The sequence below is a fragment of the Anguilla anguilla genome, chromosome 17 (assembly GCF_013347855.1).
Source record: "Anguilla anguilla isolate fAngAng1 chromosome 17, fAngAng1.pri, whole genome shotgun sequence".
Classification (NCBI taxonomy): domain Eukaryota; kingdom Metazoa; phylum Chordata; class Actinopteri; order Anguilliformes; family Anguillidae; genus Anguilla; species Anguilla anguilla.
In genome coordinates, this window is record NC_049217.1 from 26676763 (window position 1) to 26698618 (window position 21856).

The following is a 21856-nucleotide window of genomic DNA, read 5'->3' on the forward strand; positions in this document are numbered from 1 at the left end:
GTAAGAAGACTTTTTTTTGGTTCTTTGTTCCACCATTATGTACAGACTTTAAGGATGTGTTAAGTATCAAATACTTGATGTGTGAACAAATCAGATGAGCATCAAACAAAACCCAAATTGACTTAACTGTTTGATAGCTAGCAAGCTACTAGTACTAGCTAGCATTAGTTAGCAACCTACTGTATGTATATAGTAGTACGGTAGTACAGTAAGTAACAATTCAAAAACTAAAACATTAATAATATTGGTGAGCCAACAATGAAATTTTCACATTAAAAATACAGGCCACTTCTAAAGTGAACGAATGATAAATTTAAAACAATGCAACAAACAAGAAGGGAAAAGAGACAAAAAAATTGCATCCTATGCCTGCAACATAACCAGTTAATATGACACAAGCTAGCTAGCGTCACACAAGTCAGTTACCAGTCAGCAAGACAACTAGCTGATATTTGAGCTACCGTACTACACGCAGACACTTAAGGCTGTTTATCCGTATCAACAATTTTACCATAGTAGCTACAGTAACATGGTAGCTAAAGCTACAGCTTTGCATAAACCAGCATCAGTGTACTGGTGCTAGTTCCCTTACCAGTATCATGAAGTTAGCTATTTGTTGTTCACAGAGGAGGATCCACAGCAAATGTTTGTCTTCATTTGTTTTAGGGGTTTGAGGAAATGGACAAACCCGAGCCTGACCCCCACTGAATCATTCTAGGCTCTTAACCTGTTCCTTTATGTCAGTAAATGTTCATGGCGAATAAAAAGATAATAGATAAAAGACTGTATGTGTTATCTTGGGTGCCGAAATGCTTGAGCACAGCTCAGACGTGACTGGCGGTACAGTATGTGCAGTGGCTCTGAGTGTGAGAACGTCAGATCGATTTTCTCACCTTGGCTCCCGGTTTTCCAGTGGGTCCTCTTGCACCTCTACCTCCTCGTGCACCCTAGAGAATGACCCCAAAATACTCCTTTTACATACAACTAAGACACCAAAATACAGCCAAGTGCCCTCATACCCATACCTCAAAACTCTTATGTAAACACCCCCCAAAACACCACACATATTTTATATAGAGCACCGGCAACAATTATGGAAACATCCATTTACAGTTTATAGTTTGACAATTAATGCAATATTTTACAACAATTTCTCATTTTGGCATAATAAATGCAATACGTAATAGGTGTAATATCAACATAAAACAAAAATGAAGAAATAATCGGCATTTGTGTTAAACTAGCAATTATCATTCCTATATGCATCAGTTTATACCTACATAACTGAGCAGTCCGATGTATCTTACTGTCGGAAATTTTTACAATCAGCACGAACATGCATTTCTTTGCCCTGTATTTTGCCTACATAAAATTATAACATTCATACAGAGTTTCCGTAATTTGTACCAGTACAGTACACATATATATACACCTCTAAACTAGCTTTAAACACTTAAACACTGAAACACTTTAGCCTGTTCCCACTTGGTTTCATAGCTAAATTCCTGGTCCACCGTCCCATGCAGTGTCCCTACGACGCCTGCTCCCTGTTCAGTGATTTCAGTAATTTGTGTGTGCGTGAGTGACCGCACGTGGTCAGTGCTGCAGTTAAAGGGGGCGCGCTGGTCACTGACCGTGGGCCCCCTCTGACCCGCTCCTCCTGGCTGACCCCCTGGACCCTGCAGAGACACACACACACACACACACACACACACAGTTACCATGGTGATAATGCTAGCAATAGCCTCTTTGTCTCAAATCCAAATTCAAATTCTCTCTCTCTCTCACATGCACACACACACTTTTCCTTTTCTTGCTGTCTCTTTCTCTCTTAGATTCTCTCTTGCACGCGCACAAACACACAAACACACACACACACACACACACACACACACACACACACACACACACACACACACACACACACACACACACACACACACACACACACACACACACACACACACACACACACACACACACACACACACACACACACACAAACATGCACTCTCTCTCTTTCTCCACGTACCCTTTTCCCCTTTTCTCCCACCACCCCAGCAGCCCCGGGGAATCCCACAGATCCCTGCAAGAGAAAAAAAAATCACACCATCAAGACAAGCATCTAAATCAACATCCGGACAATATCATGAAAACGTCCACGTGACCATTTCAATTAATGGACGGGCTTATCTTTAGACATTAATTAACGTTGCACTTCATCAGTGACTACTTGTTTTCGTACCTTCGGTCCCTGTCGTCCTGGATACCCAGGCAAACCCGGAACACCAAGTTTACCCTTTTGCAAAAAGAGGGGGGAAAAAATACATTATGATCGCTTGCGCTTTTTTGGTTATGACATCACCATTGATGGAAAAAAAAATTGAGCACTAAATGCAAATAAGTCACCCGTGCCATTCCACTGTTAAAATATTTTACTTATTTAACTAATAAAACACTTTATAAATGCACTCATGTAAAAATAAGGGATGTAGGAGCACTTTTCTGATGGAGCGTCATAACGAAACTGAAAACAACGGCATCTTACTGTACAGTGAAGCATCCTACTGTACGGTGAAGCACCCTACTGTACAGTGAAGCATCCTACTGTACAGTGAAGCATCCTACCGTACAGTGAAGCATCCTACCGTATGGTGCATCCTACTGTACAGTGAAGCACCCTACTGTACAGTGAAGCATCCTACTGTACAGTGAAGCATCCTACAGTACAGTGAAGCATCCTACTGTACAGTGAAGCATCCTACAGTACAGTGAAGCATCCTACTGTACGGTGAAGCATCCTACAGTACAGTGAAGCATCCTACCGTACGGTGAAGCATCCTACAGTACAGTGAAGCATCCTACCGTACAGTGAAGCATCCTACTGTACGGTGAAGCATCCTACCGTATGGTGCATTCTACCGTATGGTGAAGCATCCTACCGTACGGTGAAGCACGCATTATAATGCATATTGACAGATTAATAAACAGAGCTAGATGCAGTTTAACTTGCCCACTGACTGGCAGACGGCTGCTCCCCCCCTTCAGTGTTCCCCTCAGTGATGCCATGACTTTTACCACAGGGCTAGAATAACTCGCCTGCTTTGAACTCACAGTCAAATCAGTGTATCCATCTATCTAGCTCTTTTCTCGGTCAATAGGTTTCAGTTTCTATGTACTCAACATTCCTTGTGACTAATCAACTTTCATTTTCAGCTTTTTGCTTTTCAGAACGCAAGACACGTAGTGATTTCCAGTATTACGCAGTTTTTTTTTTTTTCTCTCCAGAAAGCCGATATAGTGCCATAATGAGATTTGTTTGATTATTTCTTATTAACTTAGCAAAAGAAAAAAAAAACTGGTGCCTGCATTCTAATTCCATTATTATTATTACAAATGCCGACTTTGGCAAGGCGGACTACGCACGCACACATATACACACACACACACACACACACACACACACACACACGCACCTTCTCTCCTGCAGTGCCAAGTGGACCTGATTCTCCGAGGGGCCCCGATTGGCCCTTCAGTCCCTCTGGTCCATCCTCACCACGAACCCCTGTGGGTCCGTTATCACCCTGCACACAGACAGACAGACAGAGGGACAGAGGGACGGACAGACAGACAGACAGAGGGACAGAGGGACAGACAGACAGACAGACAGACAGAGGGACACAGACAGAAGGCCAAAGGCATTAAAGACAAATGGAGAGGAACATGGTTTGTTTTTTGCACATGTGATGTTTCCAGGTGTGAATCTGTGCGACCATAGCCATTACATGGTCTCAGATAATAAACTGTGACATCATAGTTTCTTAACAGATCATTATGATGCCACAGATGGTCTTACAGGGTCACTGTGATGTCACAGACAGCCTCTCACACAGTCAGAGTTATGCCATAGACGGTCTATTACGTAGCTTCTGATGTCAGACTGTGATGTCACAGACTGTGATGTCTCTTACCCGATCTCCCTTGATGCCCATGTCCCCTTTGGAGCCAGGGAAGCCATCTTCACCCTGCAGGCAACACAGTCTGTGTTAAACAGCCCTGACAGAGCACGTCCCGTAACACAGCTCTGAAACAGTGCACTGCGCAGCCATTCAATGCAGCGAGTTCACCTCTGTCACACACACCGAGGACAGTACCGCTCATTCTTACCCGCAGTGAGGCAATGGTGGTGCCAGGAGCGCTAACTACAGTACGGTAATGACGCTAGCCGAGCTGCTCAGTGTTGCATGCAGTACGGTTGCCGGCAGGGCTGCTCAGTGCTTCATACCTTCTCTCCTTTGCTCCCCTTCAAGCCTCTGACCCCATCTGCTCCCTGAAGACAAAACAAGATGAGCACAGACCAACTCACAGTACTGACTCACTCAGTGTCAGAGCACAGACCAACTCACAGTACTGACTCATTCCCACTGACAGCACTGACTCACTCAGTGTCAGAGCACAGACCAACTCACAGTACTGACTCATTCCCACTCACAGCACTGACTCACTCAGTGTCAGAGCACAGACCAACTCACAGTACTGACTCATTCCCACTCACAGCACTGACTCACTCAGTGTCAGAGCACAGACCAACTCACAGTACTGACTCATTCCCACTCACAGCACTGACTCACTCAGTGTCAGAGCACAGACCCACTCACAGTACTGACTCATTCCCACTGACAGCACTGACCCACTCACACACAGCACTAAGCCATTCATGTTCACAGCACAGACCCACTGTCAGCACTGACTCACTCAACGTCAGAGCACAGACCCACTCACAGTACTGACTCATTCCCACTGACAGCACTGACCCACTCACAGTACTGACTCATTGCCACTGACAGAACTGACCCACTCACAGTACTGACTCATTCCCACTGACAGCACTGACCCACTCACACACAGCACTAAGCCATTCATGTTCACAGCACTGACCCACTCACAGTACCGACTCACTCAACGTCAGAGCACAGACAAACTCACAGTACTGACTCATTCCCACTGACACTGTGGGAGTACAGACAGCCAAAGCACGAACGAGCGTCTTAACCTCAGAACACGGCTGATAGGCCATGAATGACGGCCCTCTAGAACCATTCTGACCCGCTCAACCACAGAGAATGCCAGATGTGTTCCGTTCTTTTTAAAAGTTCTATTTCCGTCGCGCGTTCATCTTTCTATCTTTCTCTGCAGACACAGAGTTTTTCATGGTTGTCAATCACACGGCTAGTTACTATTCAATCCCTCTCTGATGTGACTACCGCCTTGACAGAGTAACTGAGTGTGTGTGTGTGTGTGTGTGTGTGTGTGTGAGAGTGCACGCGTGCGTGATCTTCTGTTCTGTCGTGTCGTACCTTCACACCACGTGATCCAGGGTATCCAATGGGTCCCTGAGCTCCTGGGAGACCCTGAAAACAGGAGGACCTTCAGTACCAATTAGATAAAAGCTAAAAAAAAAAAAAATTCACTAATGACAAGAAGTCATTCAGCCCATCTATGCTTATAATGTTGCCCACTGTCCAAAGTGTGTTCTTCAGCACAGGTGAGTCTGTGTCCCGACTTACCTTATTATTCTACCTTAGCTTTCTATCTCAAACCCACTTATACCATAACTAGACCCTAACTAGCCTAGTTATGGTACATAACACACCTACACTGTAGCTACAACCAAGCACATATATATCAATAAGCACTGTCAAGCACACAGGTTCTGCAAATACAGCCAAGCGACAGCAAAACACTGGAAATGCATCTGCAGTCAGGGTGTGGTCATTGGCTGAGACATGGGGTCATAGTTCACAAGCGGTGACCGTGGAGCCACATCTCGCTCAGTAAACTCACCTGCAGCCCCTTCTCTCCTGGAGGTCCCTCTCTTCCGGGGTGACCCTAAGGGGGGGGGGGGGGGGGGGGACAGAGGACGGTAAGCATGGCGACACCAATCAGTGACCTCGCTTCTCCAGAGAGAAAACCAAAGCACGTTATGAGAGTAGTGTACTGTACATGCAGCATATATACTGCTATACTGCTATACAGCTATACTGCTATACTGCTATACTGCCACGTGGTACTCACCGGAGGACCATCTATACCAGGCAGACCCTGCATGCCCGACTTTCCCTGAGGACCCTGCGGAGGAGAGAGGAAAAGAGAGGACATGAGAGAAAGAGAGGGGGAGACAGAGAGAGATAGAGAGAGATGTAAAGAGAGAAAGAGAGGGAGACAGAGAGAGATAGAGAGCGATGTAAAGAGGGGCAGAGATGGAGAGACAGAAGTTCAAAAGGACCGGTCAGGGAGACGCTAACATGTAGCATTCACCCTGTTTGGGGGGTGCCTGTCTTCCGCTCTGACAGCACAAAATCCCATTCCCTGTCACAGTGCTAAGCTGGAGGACTCTTACCTTTTCGCCAGGCAGGCCAATGGGGCCCTGAGCCCCAGGCAGGCCCTGAGCAGGAAGAGAAAGACATTTATCACTGTGTGTGGGTGTATACAGAATGTGCATGTGCACGCGTGTGTGTGTGTGTATACAGAATGTGTATGTGCATGTGTGTGTGTGTGTATACAGAATGTGTATGTACGTGTGTGTGTGTGTGTGTGTATACAGTATATTTTGTATGTGTGTATATATATATGTGTGTGTGTGTGTGTGTACAATATGTAGGTGTGTGTGTATACAGTATGTGTGTGTTTGTGTGTGTATACAGCAGGTGTATGTGAATGTGTGTGTGTGTGTATATTGTGTGTGTTTGTGATAAATTGTTATGTTGTACCTGGTATCCAGGGTTTCCTTGCTGTCCTGGGGGTCCTGGCTCCCCAGGGGGTCCCTGTGAACAACAAAAACACATGACCGCCATCATCACATGACCCTACCGATCACATGACCTCCACCGTCACATGACCCTGCGGATCGCATGACCTTTATAATCACATAACCCTACCGATCACATGACCTCCATCATCACATGACTCTGTAGATCATATGACCTCCACCACGACATGACCCTACAGATTACATGACCTTCACCATGACATGATCCTCCAGATCATGAACTTTCCTGTCATTGGGCGGCGCAGGTCACATGACCATAATATGACCTTCACCCGACCGTTACCAGAGCCCTGGTGAGTGGAGCCTTCTGTTTACACTATGCCTCTAATAAACCCCTTCAGAAGCAGGACACAGCCTCTGTATCAAGCTGCCACAACTGAATCATTTCAATCAGTTGATAGATTAAGCAGAATAAGTTCTACTAATGATGTAAAAATTGCACAAACACTCGAGGAGCTGTGCTCACAGCTACTGACACAAATGTGTGCATTGTAATCAGTAGCATTCCCAACAACGCCACAACAGCTCATGTACATGTTTACCAATAACAGAAGAGGACATTGCTGTATCATCCAGGGATAATTATTCATAAAATATTAAGAGAAAACAAACACTAAATCAGAAAATCCCATTTTACCCTGCAAGGAAATAGCGCATTACAAAATGCTACTTGCAAAGAAAGCAACAGCATTCATTATTCCCTGTGGTTGACAATCCTTATTAATATTAATGAGCTGTTTCACAGTGCTGTTAGCAAAGGGCAAGTGCCACTTCTGGTGGGAAAGTTGAGGCCACATTATGCGGCTATTAAACTTACACCTTGTCCTTTGGTCTCCGCTTACATTCTGTAATGAGTTCACGGTGTCCTCAGAACACCGTCCAAGAGGACAGGGCTGCTTTCATTCAAACACGCTTTTTCTCCGTTTGACAGAAGATCCATAACACCATAAAACCACAACACTATCAGATGACGCGATAATCATTTGGGCTGTATAGAACTCATGACTGGACTCCGTCTATAATACATAACATCTATTATAATTACAGCTTAATCGTATATAATTATAATCATATATAATTACCTATTGCTACGGTGAGCATTGTTGGGCCGAATGCCATCATGTTCCGTTATGCTAAGACATTATTCAACTAGAGATGCTACAGAGACACACAGTGGATTTGAGGTGAATTACAGGTAAGATCCCAGGTCCTGAAACACACGTCCGCTCTCATGAAGAAGGTCACCACAACAGGGCCCGGTTTTTACAGCATTACGGTGCTATTTCAGCTCAATACCGAGCCAGTGGTGCGCGTTCACCCGTTCACAGAATTCACTCAGAACAGGTTTTTTTTTTTTGCTGCAGTAGAAGCTGTTTGTAAGCACGGCAGCATCTGCCCACTCACCAGGTTTCCCTTTGACCCTTGAACCCCATCCACACCGCGAATGCCCTGCAGGAGAGAAGTGGGGTCAGGGGTCATTTTAATTTGTGGCTAAGGCGATTGGCTCTGAGGCTGAACAGGTACTGTATGATGTACCAGTGTACACAATAATGCATCCGAGCCAATTTGTATCACAGCACACTAAAACATACACACGCACACACACACACACACACTCACACACAAGCACAAACACATGCACACACCCATGCGCGCACACACACATACACACACACACAGATGCACACACACCCACAAACACCCCACACACACACACATACACACACAGGCACACACACATGCACGCACGCGCGCACACACACACACCCACTCAGGCATTCACAGATACAGAGACACACAGACTACCGGATCAGGGAGAGACTTACAGGCTGGCCTGGAGGTCCGGGAGGTCCTCTGGGTCCCACAAGCCCTCGAGACCCCTGCAGAGTACAGAGCATTTACAGCAGTCAACAAGCGTGATAATGCAAGTGTGTGTGTGTGTGTGTGTGTGTGTGTGTGTGTGCATGTGTGTTTGTGTGTGTGTGTGTGTGTGTGTGTGCATGTGTGTGTGTGTGTGTGTATCTGCACGTGTGTGTTTGTGTGTGTGCATGTGTGTTTGTGTGTGTGTGTGTGTGTGCATGCGTGTGTACGCATGGGTGTGTGTGTGTGTGTGTGTGTGTGTGTGTGTGTATCAGCACGTGTGTGTTTGTGTGTGTGTGTGTGTGCATGTGTGTGTACGCATGGGTGTGTGTGTGTGTGTGTGTATCTGCACGTGTGTGTTTGTGTGTGTGTGTATCTGCACGTGTGTGTGTGTGTGTGCATGTGTGTGTACGCATGGGTGTGTGCGTGTGTGTGTGTGTGTGTGTGTGTGCGTTTGTGTGCATATGCGTGTGCGTGTGTGCGTGCATGCAGTGTAAAGTCTGAGCAGTGTCCGTGTACATACTGTATGTATGTATGCATGTATACATTTGTGTGCATATGTATGTATGCGTGTATCTGTTTGTGTGTGTGTATGTGTATGTGTGTGTGTTCATGTGTGTGCATGTGTGTAGTAAAGTCTGAGCTGTGTCTGCGTATATATGTATGTGTGCGTCCATCTATGAGTGCATATGTATGTGTGTGTGTATTTGTGTGTGTGTGTGTGAGAGCGTGCATGCGTGCGTGTGTGTCTGTCTGTATGGTGGCCAAGCCACCTGTTCAAAAGGCACATCTGTGATCTCAGAGGAAGTGACTGAAATGGAAATAACCCAAACCCGGGATCTCATCTCTTCTGTCCCCCCCTCCCCATGCTTCCTCTCTTCCCTGTCTCTGCTGGTTTCTCTCCTCCACTTTAATCTGTGGCCCCACTGCCCATTAGGAGCACAGAAAGCCCATTTCTCTCTTCCCAAAGAGGAAGAAGACAAATTGCTTCTGACCCCAACATCCACTGGAGAACCGAGACATATTCTCTCGAATTCATCTACAGGTTGTAGTGTGAGTGTGTGTGTTTGTGTGCGTGTGTGTGTGCACGTGTGTGTGTGCGTGCGTGAGTGTGTGTGTATGTGTGAGTGTGTATCTTTGTGTGTGTTGGTGAATGAGTGAGTGTGTGTGTGTGTGGGTGTGTGTGTGTGCGTATCTCTGCTGTGTGTGTTAGCGAATGAGTGACTATGTGTGCGTGTGTATGGTGAGCATATGTATGTGTGTGTGTGTGTGTGTGTGTGTGTGTGTGTGTGTGTGTGTGGTGTGTGTGTGTGTGTGTTTGTTAAGAGTAATGTGCGCGTGGAGGTCACTCACAGGCTCTCCTGCTTGTCCTCTTGGTCCTGCAGGTCCATCGGAACCCTGATGAACAGAAACACACCCTCTTTAACATTCTCCTCGAGCGCACCTCTTTAACACACCTGTCCTTTAGCACCCCCCCCCCCCCCGTTAGCCGTTAGCACGTTAGCCCGTTAGCACAGCTCCTTCTGACAGCCTCTCATTCGACACGCCTCCCCTGCAGTGAGCCAGCGTCACAGACCGGCGGCCTAACTGCGCGATGAGGCACATCCAGCCCCTCATGGATGAAGCTCAGGGGTCTCATGCCACCCAGTGAGGCTGCTGGTCAGTCAGCGCTGGCAGTTTGGCCCATACCAGACAGAAAACCAAGATGTGCCACTCCATAATACAATCTTTACATTATTTTTGAAAGATGGCAGTTCAATTCGTTGGAATAGCACGAAACAAATGTCTGAACAATGCCATATGTCTGAGGTGTGGTACTGGAATAAGCCTGGGACGTTCAACATAAAAATTCAGAACTTATGATCTGTAAATTATCAGTAATTTGATTCATTATAGTAGCCATATTCCATTATTATGGATTTGTCCATAACAAAGTTAGATTAATCTTCGATTAACCTTAATATTTTATATCCATTTTTCCAAAAAGAAGTATGCCTGAACACCAACATGGAGGATCCGCAGTACAGACAGGCTGGAGTAGAACACGATCACTTCAAGGGTCAAAGGTCAAAGGTCACCATTCAGGGTCATGGTCTCACCTTCTCCCCTGGATCTCCAAGTGGACCGTGAGGTCCCGGCTTCCCTCGCTCTCCCTGAGGAGAGAGCACTCGATCATAAAGGTACACACAGGTACAGCATTCCATCATAAAGGTACACACAGGTACAGCATTCCATCATAAAGGTACACACAGGTACAGCTTCAGCACTTTTGAGGTTTTATTGTGACCCCAAAAAAGGAGCACTAGACAAAGTCCAACCTCAGTAAAGGTGAATATATTGGTGCTCAGCAGCCAGGATGATGCTACGTAAAAACAAACCTTACCAGGGCAACTTAAAAAAGGGTAACCCAGATCCCTGGAGCACACTGAGTTTTCGTACATTTAACAAACAAAACAGGACAAGACAAGGCTGACATTTCAATGCCTACAATGTTTTCCACTGTGGTAAAAATGCCTGAGACTGAGAAAGACATTGAAGATGTCAAAGTCTGTTCAAAAAGGGCAAATATCTTCTCCGCCCACTATAGCTACTAAGCCAGCCAGCTCCTCAGGACCAACAATTGACATCACACTGGAAGCATAATTCAGTTTAGCCTGCATTTCACACTTCCCCACTAGAGGGCACTGCTATCTAAATTACCTCATACAGTCAAACAAACGATGAGAGTTTCAGAAGCACGGAGGACCTTAGGGGAAAAAATGGCTTCACGCAATTTGCTATTTAAAGAAATGGGTCTATACTGGGTTTAAAGTGTATATAATCTGAGAGTGCTGGGCCTCACACAGGAAGTGATGTCAGTGGTTTGTGTTCGCTTTGCCACTTACTCTGTGTCCCTTATTCCCAGGGAGACCTGGGAGTCCATCGAAGCCTCGGTCACCCTGCCAGAGAAACACAGAGGAGTGAGGAGGTGAGAGAAACACTCGCATATATACACACACACACACACACACACACACACACACACACGCGCCCCCCTGTCACGCTGCCAGAGACACACAGAGGAGTGAGGAGGTAAGAGAAACACACACACACATATGCAGCACAAACTACACACACATCACACGTGCACCCATACTTAAATGCACCAACAATACACACAATCGCCACACTATATACATGTACAAACCAACAAAATTGTGATCTGCTGTTTGTCTTCATAATGGTGTACACAGGTGAGAGAGCTTTACCTTGCCGCCTGTCTCTCCTGGGGCTCCTCTATTACCATCAGCTCCTGAACGCCCCTGTAATACACACACACACACACGCACGCACGCACGCACGCGCACACACACACACACACGCACACACACGCACACACACGCACACACACACACACGCACACGCACACGCACACACACGCACGCACACACGCGCACACACACACACACACACACACACACACACAAGCGGGCACACACACACACACACACACAAATTTGAAACAGCACCAGGTTGTAATGCACGTGACAGAGGAAACAGCAGCACGTCGACAGCAGGCACAGACCGCGACATCAGCTGTGCGTTTTAACCACATGCAAAGACGGACGCAGACACGCACTCTCTCGGACTCTTACCCTTTTCCCCAGCTTTCCATTAAGACCTGCAGCTCCAGGCAGTCCCCTAGGACCCTGAAAAAGAGGAAGGGGGGGGGGGGGGGGGGGGGGAGAGACTGTTGACACACTGCAAAAAAAACTACAGGAGCAGCAAGTACGTTCTTTTCTGTCACACATACAGCAAAGAGTTTTATTTAAATATAAAGCCAGACAGACAGGCCTGCAGCTTTCAGACAAACGGAGCATTAGTAACGGGCGTGTGAGGCCCCTACCGCTGGACCATGCTCCCCGCTGTCCCCCTTCAGTCCCGAAGGACCAGGAAGACCCTGAAAAACAGCAAAATGAAGCAGCGCTGTCAGACGCGACATTAAATTCATAAACACACACACACACACACACACACACACACACACACACACACACAGTCACGCACAAATTTACAGACACATAGATACAAACACACACTTAGCGCTGTCCTTCTGACCCCTGCAGGCTAACCCAGCAAGGCGTGGTTATACTGAACCAGACAGTAAGATTAAAAAGTGTAGTTACATTGAAAAAGACTGTAAGATCAAAATGTGTAATTACAATGAAAAAGCCAGTGAGATCAGAACAATGGTCGCGAGGGAACAGACAGTTAAACAGAAGGTGCAGTCAAACGGAAACAGAATGTAGATGGAATGTACTTATGCTGAATCGCGGTGAAACAGACCACAGTTAGATTTAATGTAAACAGACAGCAAGACAGCAAGTTATTGTAATGAAACGTTTGGATAGAAAGGTAGTTGTATTGAAACAGATGGAAAGATAGAGCACAATAACAGCTGTCATGAAACAATACCAAGAGAGTAACTGTAAAAAATAAAAACGAATACACTGTAGGATAGACGATGCCACTTTCAGTTCAGCAGGAAGTAAGACAGAGTACAGCTATACTGAAGGGGGCGGTTGAAAAGTGCAGTTATACTGGGAAAAAAAGCATAAGATAGAGGGCATAGATATCATGAAATGGTGAACTACAGTGTGATCGCATAGTTCATGAATCCTGGTAAGCGATTGGTTCGGACGGGTGAGCTTGTTGCTGTGGAAACAACAAGATTGCTTACCAGTGGTCCAGGCCGTCCTGTCAGGCCCAGTGGTCCTGGTGGCCCTTTCAACGAGAGCTGTTAAGACAGACCCCGCCAACTTGATCAGAATCAGAAACCACAACTGCATAAACCTCAGTGTTTTACTATTCCAATACAACATTTAGAATTATCCATACTCAGCACAGTAATAACACATTTATTAGAATTATCAGTTTGTATTACAATAATCACAGAGCACTTACAATTATTACAATTCATCAGAATAATTCCAATAATAATTACAATTATCACTCATTATTATATTAGCAGTTCAGTGACCGTTTCTTATAATAATACAGGGGGCGATATTAAAAAGTAATTACAATACAATAGAAGTTAGCATGAAAACTGCTCGCGACGAATGCACGGAACTCCACTGTGTTCACTACAGTAGTGAAAAGGAGATGAAAGTGTTTATCGTACGAATGTCCGTCACACATTGCGAGGTCACGCTGAGTTCACACAGAGGTCATCTGGACCTGACCTTGGTTTGCTGGAGTATGGCCTGGGCCTGAGCCTCCTGCGCGGAGACCACCGGACCTTTCTGCCCGTCGTTCCCATACTGGAACTGAAAGAGAGAGAGTGAGAGAGAGCACTACATTAGGGATGCCTGGAGACTCACTGGGCCTGTTTGTAATTTTTTAGAGCTCCCCCTGCTGGCCAGGACTGGCTTGCACACCCCTTCCACACCTAAGATGAAAACCTCTCTGGTCTTTGACAGCTGTAGTCTTAAAGTGTGTACACAGGCAGGCCTGTGAGTGAGTGTGTGGTGTGTGTGTGTGTGTGTGTGTGTGTGTTTGTATAGAGGGGGGCAGGCTCCAGGGGACGTTTTGATCCCACAGTCAGACAGGTAATTAACATCACAGCAGAGAGGCAGGTGCAGTGGAATCAGGTCAGCAACTTCCTCCCTCTTCACCGGCGGGAACGCTCTCCTTCCTCCAGCACAGTGCGCAGGGAACCGTGCGCCGCTCACCCTAACAACCGCCGACAGCCCGAGTCACGTGACTCGCAGCAGGGCTGAGAAAGTGCTGGAGTGAGCACCCTTACCGGTAACATCAGCATCGTGCCTGGAGGACCCGGTATCCCATCAGCCCCGGAAAGACCCGGTCGTCCCGGAGGACCCTGGGACACAGTTGAAGAGACAGAGAGAGCGACAGAGAGACAGACAGAGAAAGAGAGAGAGAAAGGGGGTGAGACCTAAGTAAGCATCCTACAACTACATACCTTGGCATGCACACTCAAGTACAACCAAGTACACAGAGAGGGAAATTCTGAGAAACAGAGCTCGATGTGGGCATGATTCCACACGAGTGCATCCCAGGGGACTGATGCTAGATGTCCCCTTCAGAAACAGATAAAAGTCATATTAACGGCGCCAATCTAATTCTGCCAGCATAACAGCCTGTCATCGTGGCCTGCTCTGCCAGCAAACAGCACCTCCCTCTGGGGGAAGGCGGTACTACAGCAGGCTGTTCCATTACACAGGTGTTCGATAGAGATCAGTCATTTACATGCTAATGAGAGCACCCAGGGAGTACTTTACCTGCACTGTGACCGTACTTCAACCGCACTGTGACTATGATTTAACCCCACTGTGACCATACTTTAACCCCACTGTGACACACATTAACTGCACTGTGACCACACATTAACCGCACTGTGACCACACATTAACCGTACTGTGACCTCACATTAACTGCACTGTGACCACACATTAACCGCACTGTGACCACACATTAACCGCACTGTGACCTCACATTAACCGCACTGTGACCACACATTAACCGCACTGTGACCACACATTAACCGCACTGTGACCTCACATTAACCGCACTGTGACCTCACATTAACCGCACTGTGACCTCACATTAACCGCACTGTGACTATGATTTAACCGCACTGTGGAAACTGGAGTGGGCCACAGCAGTGTGCACATCCCAGTGCACCCACAGCGCAGACACACGTTTGTTCCTATGGTGTCATTTCCATTTAATGGGGAAAGAATGGCGTAACTGAGACACTGGGAACACGGAGAGTCTTGTGTGGCCGAGGCAGAACAGCAGAGTCTCTGTGTGACGCCTGCACAGAAGCGCAACGGTCTGATCGACCGCGTGTCTGGTGCAAACGCTCTCCCTCGAGCATCCGTCAAACGGCGAACACGTCACAGAATTCACTCTCATCTGCAGCGCCTGGCAGCGGATCCGTCACTCTTTTCAAAAACGCTCACACACACAATCACAGCCACGCAAACGTTCGCTGCTCCTCGAGTGCAGCCTGATCTCGCCCCGCCGCCCCCGGCCTCATCAAAATGGAAGCCTTTTCGCCTAATGATGCCGCATCTTCAGAGAAAGCGGTTTTCTGATTGCGCCGTTTTTTGTTTTTTTTTTACAGAGGGAGCTGAATCACCGGTGTTCCGGGGCGTTCTCGGTGAACAGATGGCGGTGCGGCGTGCCGATCTCCTTTGAGGGAAGCCGCGTGCAGTCACAGTGTCAATCACCCAGTGGCCACCGCCATAGTTATGAATTAGACAAAGGTCTATAGGGCCTGAGGAATTATATAGGGTGACTCTCTATAGGGTGTGACATAGGTCACTCCCTATAGGGTGTGATATAGGTCACTATCTACAGGGTGTGATATAGGTCACTCTCTATAGGGTCTAATACAGGTCACTCTCTATAAGGTGTGATATAGGTCACTCTCTATAGGGTGTAATATAGGTCACTCTCTATAGGGTGTGATATAGGTCACCATCTATAGGGTGTGATATAGGTCACCCTCTATAGGGTGTGATATAGGTCACTCTCTATAGGGTGTGATATAGGTCACTCTCTATAGGGTGTGATATAGGTCGCTCTCTATAGGGTGTGATATAGGTCACTCTCTATAGGGTGTGATATAGGTTGCTCTCTATAGGGTGTGATATAGGTCACTCTCTATAGGGTGTGATACAGGTCGCTCTCTATAGGGTGTGATATAGGTCACTCCCTATAGGGTGTAATATAGGTTGCTCTCTATAGGGTGTGACATAGGCCGCTCTCTATAGGGTGTGATATAGGTTGCTCTCTATAGGGTGTGATATAGGTCGCTCTCTATAGGGTGTGATACAGGTCGCTCTCTATAGGGTGTGATATAGGTCGCTCTCTATAGGGTGTAATATAGGTCGCTCTCTATAGGGTGTGACATAGGCCGCTCTCTATAGGGTGTGACATAGGCCGCTCTCTATAGGGTGTGATATAGGTCACTCTCTATAGGGTGTGATATAGGTCACTCTCTACAGGGTGTGATATAGGTCACTCTCTATAGGGTCTAATACAGGTCACTCTCTATAGGGTGTGATATAGGTCACTCTCTATAGGGTGTGATATAGGTCACTCTCTATAGGGTGTGATATAGGTCGCTCTCTATAGGGTGTGATATAGGTCACTCTCTATAGGGTGTGATATAGGTCACTCTCTATAGGGTGTGATATAGGTCACTCTCTATAGGGTGTGATATAGGTCACTCCCTACATGGCCTGTAATCGATCACACCGTAGGAAATGAAACAAGTCGCTCTCACTTACCAGTTCTCCTGGGTCCCCTCGTGGCCCTGGAGGTCCGGGGGGACCAGATACACCTGGAGGCCCCTGGGGGACACAACATCCTCAGTGATCAACCACACCCACAGTCACCAGCAGCAAATACACCCAACATCCTCAGTGATCAACCACACCCACAGTCACCAGCAGCAAATACACCCAACATCCTCAGTGATCAACCACACCCACAGTCACCAGCAGCAAATACACCCAACATCCTCAGCAAGAACCCCAACCCAATGCACCAGCAACAAATACACCCAACATCCTCAGTGATCAACCACACCCACAGTCACCAGCAGCAAATACACCCAACATCCTCAGCAAGAACCCCACCCCAATGCACCAGCAACAATGAACCCCACATACATAGGTGAGGTTACATAAGTCAGCTGGGTGTGCCTGAGCACGCAGGGACCTACCTCCGGTCCTGGGGGGCCATGGGGGCCTTCTATCAACGTGCCCTGCAGAGCACCACAGAGGAAGACATTAGTGAGAAATACACATTCACAACACGTACACCATCCACATACCACACACCGGTCAACTACTGTGTGTAACCATGTAATAATTTGACTGTATGTGTTAATATTATTATTATTATTATTGTTGACACTGACATGAGAGGGTGTGAGTTTGACAGCAACGTGTGGTGGGTCACTGGGTGTGTGTGTGTGTGTGTGCATGAGTGTGTCTGTGTGTGTGTTTGAGTGTGTGTGTGTGTGTGTGTGTGTCGCCTCACCGGTTCAAATATAGCAGGCTCTCCCTTTTCTCCCTTCTCGGGCTGGACGTTTTTGTTCTGAAGAAGATTGGACAGAATCAAGTACAACCACACGTCAATGAGCGGTAGGAACCAAGGACACACAACACAGGACATACGTGTCTATGTTCAAAAATGTGTGTGTGAGAGTTGAACGCGTTTGTGTGAGCGAGTGGCTGGTATATAATGGAACAAAAAGACGTGTGATGTAAAGGAAGTGATGTCATAATATCATTGTTTGTGGTTGTAATTCGTTATGGAACATGCCTGCCCATCCCAGGTGTCTGCATCTTCTCTCTCCACCAATCCAAATCGATCTTCATATTCTTCATACTCCTCATACTCCTGCTCGTGGTACTCAGTGCCATTGATGTAATCTTCATACTCTATGATCTGTGCGAGACAGTAAGACGTGACATCACCACACAGCCCGCGACCTCACTATACAACCCGTGACATCACCATAAAACATAAAACGCGTCATCAGTTGTACATTCTATGACATCACTGTGCAACCTGTGAAATCCTTACGCCGACTATGACATCATTGTGCCACCTGCAACATCGCTGCACAGGGAGTGAAATCACTGTGTAGGCACTGACATCATGAATCAGGCCGTGATGTCATTAAAGCAGTGTGAACAGGAGCCTGGCCTTGTCCGAAGGTTGTGAGTGACGAAGCCTCAATTTGCTTCAGGGCCCGACAGGTTTATGGATTTACTGGTCGACAGACGGTTGGGTTGATTGGCTGAACGAATGACGTGTGCGCCGAGAGACCGGTTGATTGGCTGAGCCCGAGAGACGCTCCGTGAGCAATCGCGTTACCGTGGCGGCGGCTCACCTCGTACTCGGTGACGTTGGGGGCCACGGTTACCGTGGAGACAGAGAGGTCATCGTAAAGGTCGCTGTAGAAGTCTTCCCCAAACTCCTCCACCTCTGGCTGTTTGGGGCGGCGATCAACCTGTAGGCAAGCACGGAGTGTCACAGCGACGCCATGGCAACTGCAGCCAAGGAGACGCTGGAGCCTTGGGCAGCGGCCCGGCAGCCGGGACACATTAACCACGCACCCCTCACCAAACCAGTCTGACCTCTCTCCCAAACAGGGTTCACTCCAACGACCAATATAGGTTGCAGGGAAATATGGTCAATAGCACTGAATGTGACCTGCCATAGTGAAATATGGGCAATAGCGCTGAATATAAGTTCACAATACTGGATATGACCAGGTGTGGTAAGATTCAGTAAACAATGGTGAAAATGGCCTAGTTCAGACTGAAGGTGAGGGGCGCAGAGATGATCTTTGCGCCCCTCACAAGGTTATGTTGGGAGAAGGTCGCTGAGCTCAGCTTTGGACAGCGGGGATGGACGAGCTGTCGCAGAGTGAGGGACGGGGGAGAGCGTGCAAACAGGTCGGAGTTCAGACTCCGCCCTCTCCACCCGGCGGGGGAGGGAAACATATCCAACCTGCCTCCTGCGGGTGTTTGCAGAGGTCATCAAATGCGTCTCAACTTGTCACACTGACATTATCCCAACACTAACCGCTATACTACACACAGTGCATGCAGGGACGCTCTAGAGAAATCTATGCAGGGGATTAGGTGACGATTGAAGGGGCTGTTTGGAGGGTTTGCCTTTGAGATCTCACCCCTCTGCTGGGCCTCGTTTGAGCAGTGGAGGAAACGGGGAGTGCGGATTTGAAAAGGCAAACGCACACATCACAAACACACTGCCAACACGCCACACGTTTCAACATACATGTCATGCACACGGGCATGTATGTATGTATGTACGTACGGATGCATACTCCGTTCACTAGGACTAAGGGGTGTCTACTTCTAGTACTACGTCTGCAGTCTGCTCAACGGGGACTCCTGTAGGCGAGGAGGGGTACTGCAGCGATGGTCAGTTAGAGGGTGGGATGGAATGATTCAGGAGTTAAGAAGCATTAGGGAGGTCACGTTGAACAGATGGGGGGGAGGGGGGGGGGGGATCTACATCAGAGCCTCTCATTCTACCTCCACCCCAGGACTCGGGGATTCGGGCAGCACGCTGGGCACCACAGTGGGGGCCTCCTCCACGCCAAAATCGGGCTCATGGGTGGGCATCTCTTGGAGATCCGACGTTTCCGGCAGGAGGGCGGGGCTCAGAGTCCCCGCCTCGGTTGCCAGGGGGACGTAGGGGGCGGTCTCGGGTAGTGTTGTGATGGTTGCTATCGGAGACGGCTCTGTGGAGGGCAGCACTGTGGCTAGCAAGAGGTCGGGCACTGCGGTGGACGGCCCACTGGAATTATCCTCAGGACCCAAGGACTCTTTTCTCTTTTTCCTGGACTCTTTCTTCCCCTTCCTCCCTTTGGAGGAGCCGCCATCTCGCTTCTTTTTGGATCTTTCCTTCTTGCCCTTCCTGTCTGCTTTGTGCTGAGTGTGTGTTTGGGGCTCTCCTGCCCCGTCCTGCTGCAATTCTGACCCACGGGGCTTCGAGGAGAGGGACATGGAGGAGAGAAACATCAAACAAGGAAGAGAGAGGAAACACACACACACACACCGGCTCTATTGTTCTCTCTCTCTCTCTCTCAAATGCACACACAGGCAGGCACGCGCACACACACACACACACACAAGCACACAGGAGAGCAAACGCGAGTGCAGTCTCTGAGATGTCACTGAAAGCAGAGGAGAGATAGTGACGCAGGCTAGCTGTTTTCTCAGGGCTTGTTCACTCTCAGCGGTGGAGCTGTGCGGAAAGTGACTTAGCCCTCCCCAACGCACAGTCATGGAGCAGGCATTCAGAACCACGCACCGCTGTGGACATCAACACCTTGTCCCGAAGGTCACCAGGAAGACACACACACAGGCACACACACACAGACATACACACACAGATACACACGCACAGTGTCGAGTTGGAGCTCCAGGTGTTCTGAAGTATTGGCTTATTTTTGCTTATTCACAGCCAGTACTGGGGCTCATAAGACCATGAGAACATGGTGATGAGAGCAGGCCATTCAGCCAAACATAGCTCATCGTTGTTTTTTTTTTTTTTTTCAGATCCCAGAAAGGCACACTCACACTGCGTACACCAACCATACAGTCTGTTAGACAAAGTGTGTGTCAGCTCGCGCGAAATGCGCAGATCATACAGACGCACAAGGCTCGCAGCAGTCTCCCCCTGTCGGAAAGTAAGCCATGTAAAACCCCCCAACCGCGGTGGGGTTGAGAGCTTTTTTTTTTTGTGCCGCGCCTAGCTCCCCCTAGTGCTGGGAGGACTGACCTGCACCTCCTCCGACTCCAGGGTCAAGCTGCTGTAGGGCAGGGCGTAGTCACAGTCAGGGATGTACTGGTGGCAGTAGCTTTCCGCAGCGCTCGGGTCGTCCACGAGCAGCAGCTGCTGGATCTCCCCCTGCGAACACAAACACCCAGAAAGCGCGTGACGCTACTGCGCATTCGTTGCTGTAAAACAAGCAGGTACACCGCGAGGCGCACACGCACACATTAACACCCGCATCAAAATCCAACGCAATGCATTTTAAAATAAACAAAATGGAGTGGAGAGGTGGCAAGGGCAGCTGTGTGAGTCAGCAGTCTGCATTCGTTGTGCGAATCGGCACCTTAGCCAATCAGAAAGCCCAGAGCAGAGCTGGGCTTTGTCAAGTCACAGTTCACATAATGAAGAGCAAATTACTGTTCAGTAGAATAAATCCTGTTAAGACAGATACACGCTGGGTCAGTGTTCATCTCTTCTGGAAAAAAAAAAAAAAAAAAAGACATAAACAAAACAAACTGATTTTAAATGAATAAGCCAGAGCTGTTTGCAGTGGTAAGAGCTTGCCATCCTATAAAAGCAGCCATACTCACCACACCACACACACACAGACACACACTATGACACACACACACGTCTTCTCTGTGAGTTATTACAGCCCAGAACAAGGAGAAGCAAACTGTGACACAAACACACACCGTGACACACACACACACTGCGACACACTTACACGCACACTGTGACACACACACGTCTTCTCTGTGAGTTGCTATTACAACCCAGAACACAGAGAAGCAAACTGTGACGCAAACACACACCGTGACACACACA

At 47.8% G+C, this 21856-nt stretch overlaps 1 protein-coding gene across 3 annotated transcripts in view; it reads right to left on the reverse strand.

The window, feature by feature from the left end:
- col5a3a (collagen, type V, alpha 3a) overlaps positions 1 to 21856 on the reverse strand; it is a 75864-nt gene that overhangs the window by 25806 nt on the left and 28202 nt on the right. For 2 of the 3 annotated variants that reach the window (XM_035397546.1, XM_035397547.1), the window contains exons 5-34: positions 21035 to 21163; positions 19783 to 20238; positions 18609 to 18728; positions 18035 to 18160; positions 17750 to 17806; positions 17430 to 17471; positions 16993 to 17055; positions 14478 to 14552; positions 13915 to 13998; positions 13410 to 13466; positions 12576 to 12629; positions 12325 to 12378; positions 11938 to 11991; positions 11575 to 11628; positions 10789 to 10842; positions 10043 to 10087; positions 8656 to 8709; positions 8234 to 8278; positions 6771 to 6824; positions 6401 to 6445; positions 6076 to 6129; positions 5845 to 5889; positions 5358 to 5411; positions 4286 to 4330; positions 3972 to 4025; positions 3477 to 3584; positions 2246 to 2299; positions 2033 to 2086; positions 1635 to 1679; positions 894 to 947 (exon numbers count right to left, since the gene is read on the reverse strand). In XM_035397546.1, coding sequence (XP_035253437.1) covers positions 894 to 947; positions 1635 to 1679; positions 2033 to 2086; positions 2246 to 2299; positions 3477 to 3584; positions 3972 to 4025; positions 4286 to 4330; positions 5358 to 5411; positions 5845 to 5889; positions 6076 to 6129; positions 6401 to 6445; positions 6771 to 6824; positions 8234 to 8278; positions 8656 to 8709; positions 10043 to 10087; positions 10789 to 10842; positions 11575 to 11628; positions 11938 to 11991; positions 12325 to 12378; positions 12576 to 12629; positions 13410 to 13466; positions 13915 to 13998; positions 14478 to 14552; positions 16993 to 17055; positions 17430 to 17471; positions 17750 to 17806; positions 18035 to 18160; positions 18609 to 18728; positions 19783 to 20238; positions 21035 to 21163 — 2289 coding nt within the window. The remainder of the gene's footprint in view (positions 1 to 893; positions 948 to 1634; positions 1680 to 2032; positions 2087 to 2245; positions 2300 to 3476; positions 3585 to 3971; positions 4026 to 4285; positions 4331 to 5357; positions 5412 to 5844; positions 5890 to 6075; positions 6130 to 6400; positions 6446 to 6770; positions 6825 to 8233; positions 8279 to 8655; positions 8710 to 10042; positions 10088 to 10788; positions 10843 to 11574; positions 11629 to 11937; positions 11992 to 12324; positions 12379 to 12575; positions 12630 to 13409; positions 13467 to 13914; positions 13999 to 14477; positions 14553 to 16992; positions 17056 to 17429; positions 17472 to 17749; positions 17807 to 18034; positions 18161 to 18608; positions 18729 to 19782; positions 20239 to 21034; positions 21164 to 21856) is intronic. The other variant, XM_035397548.1, reaches the window with a different exon arrangement.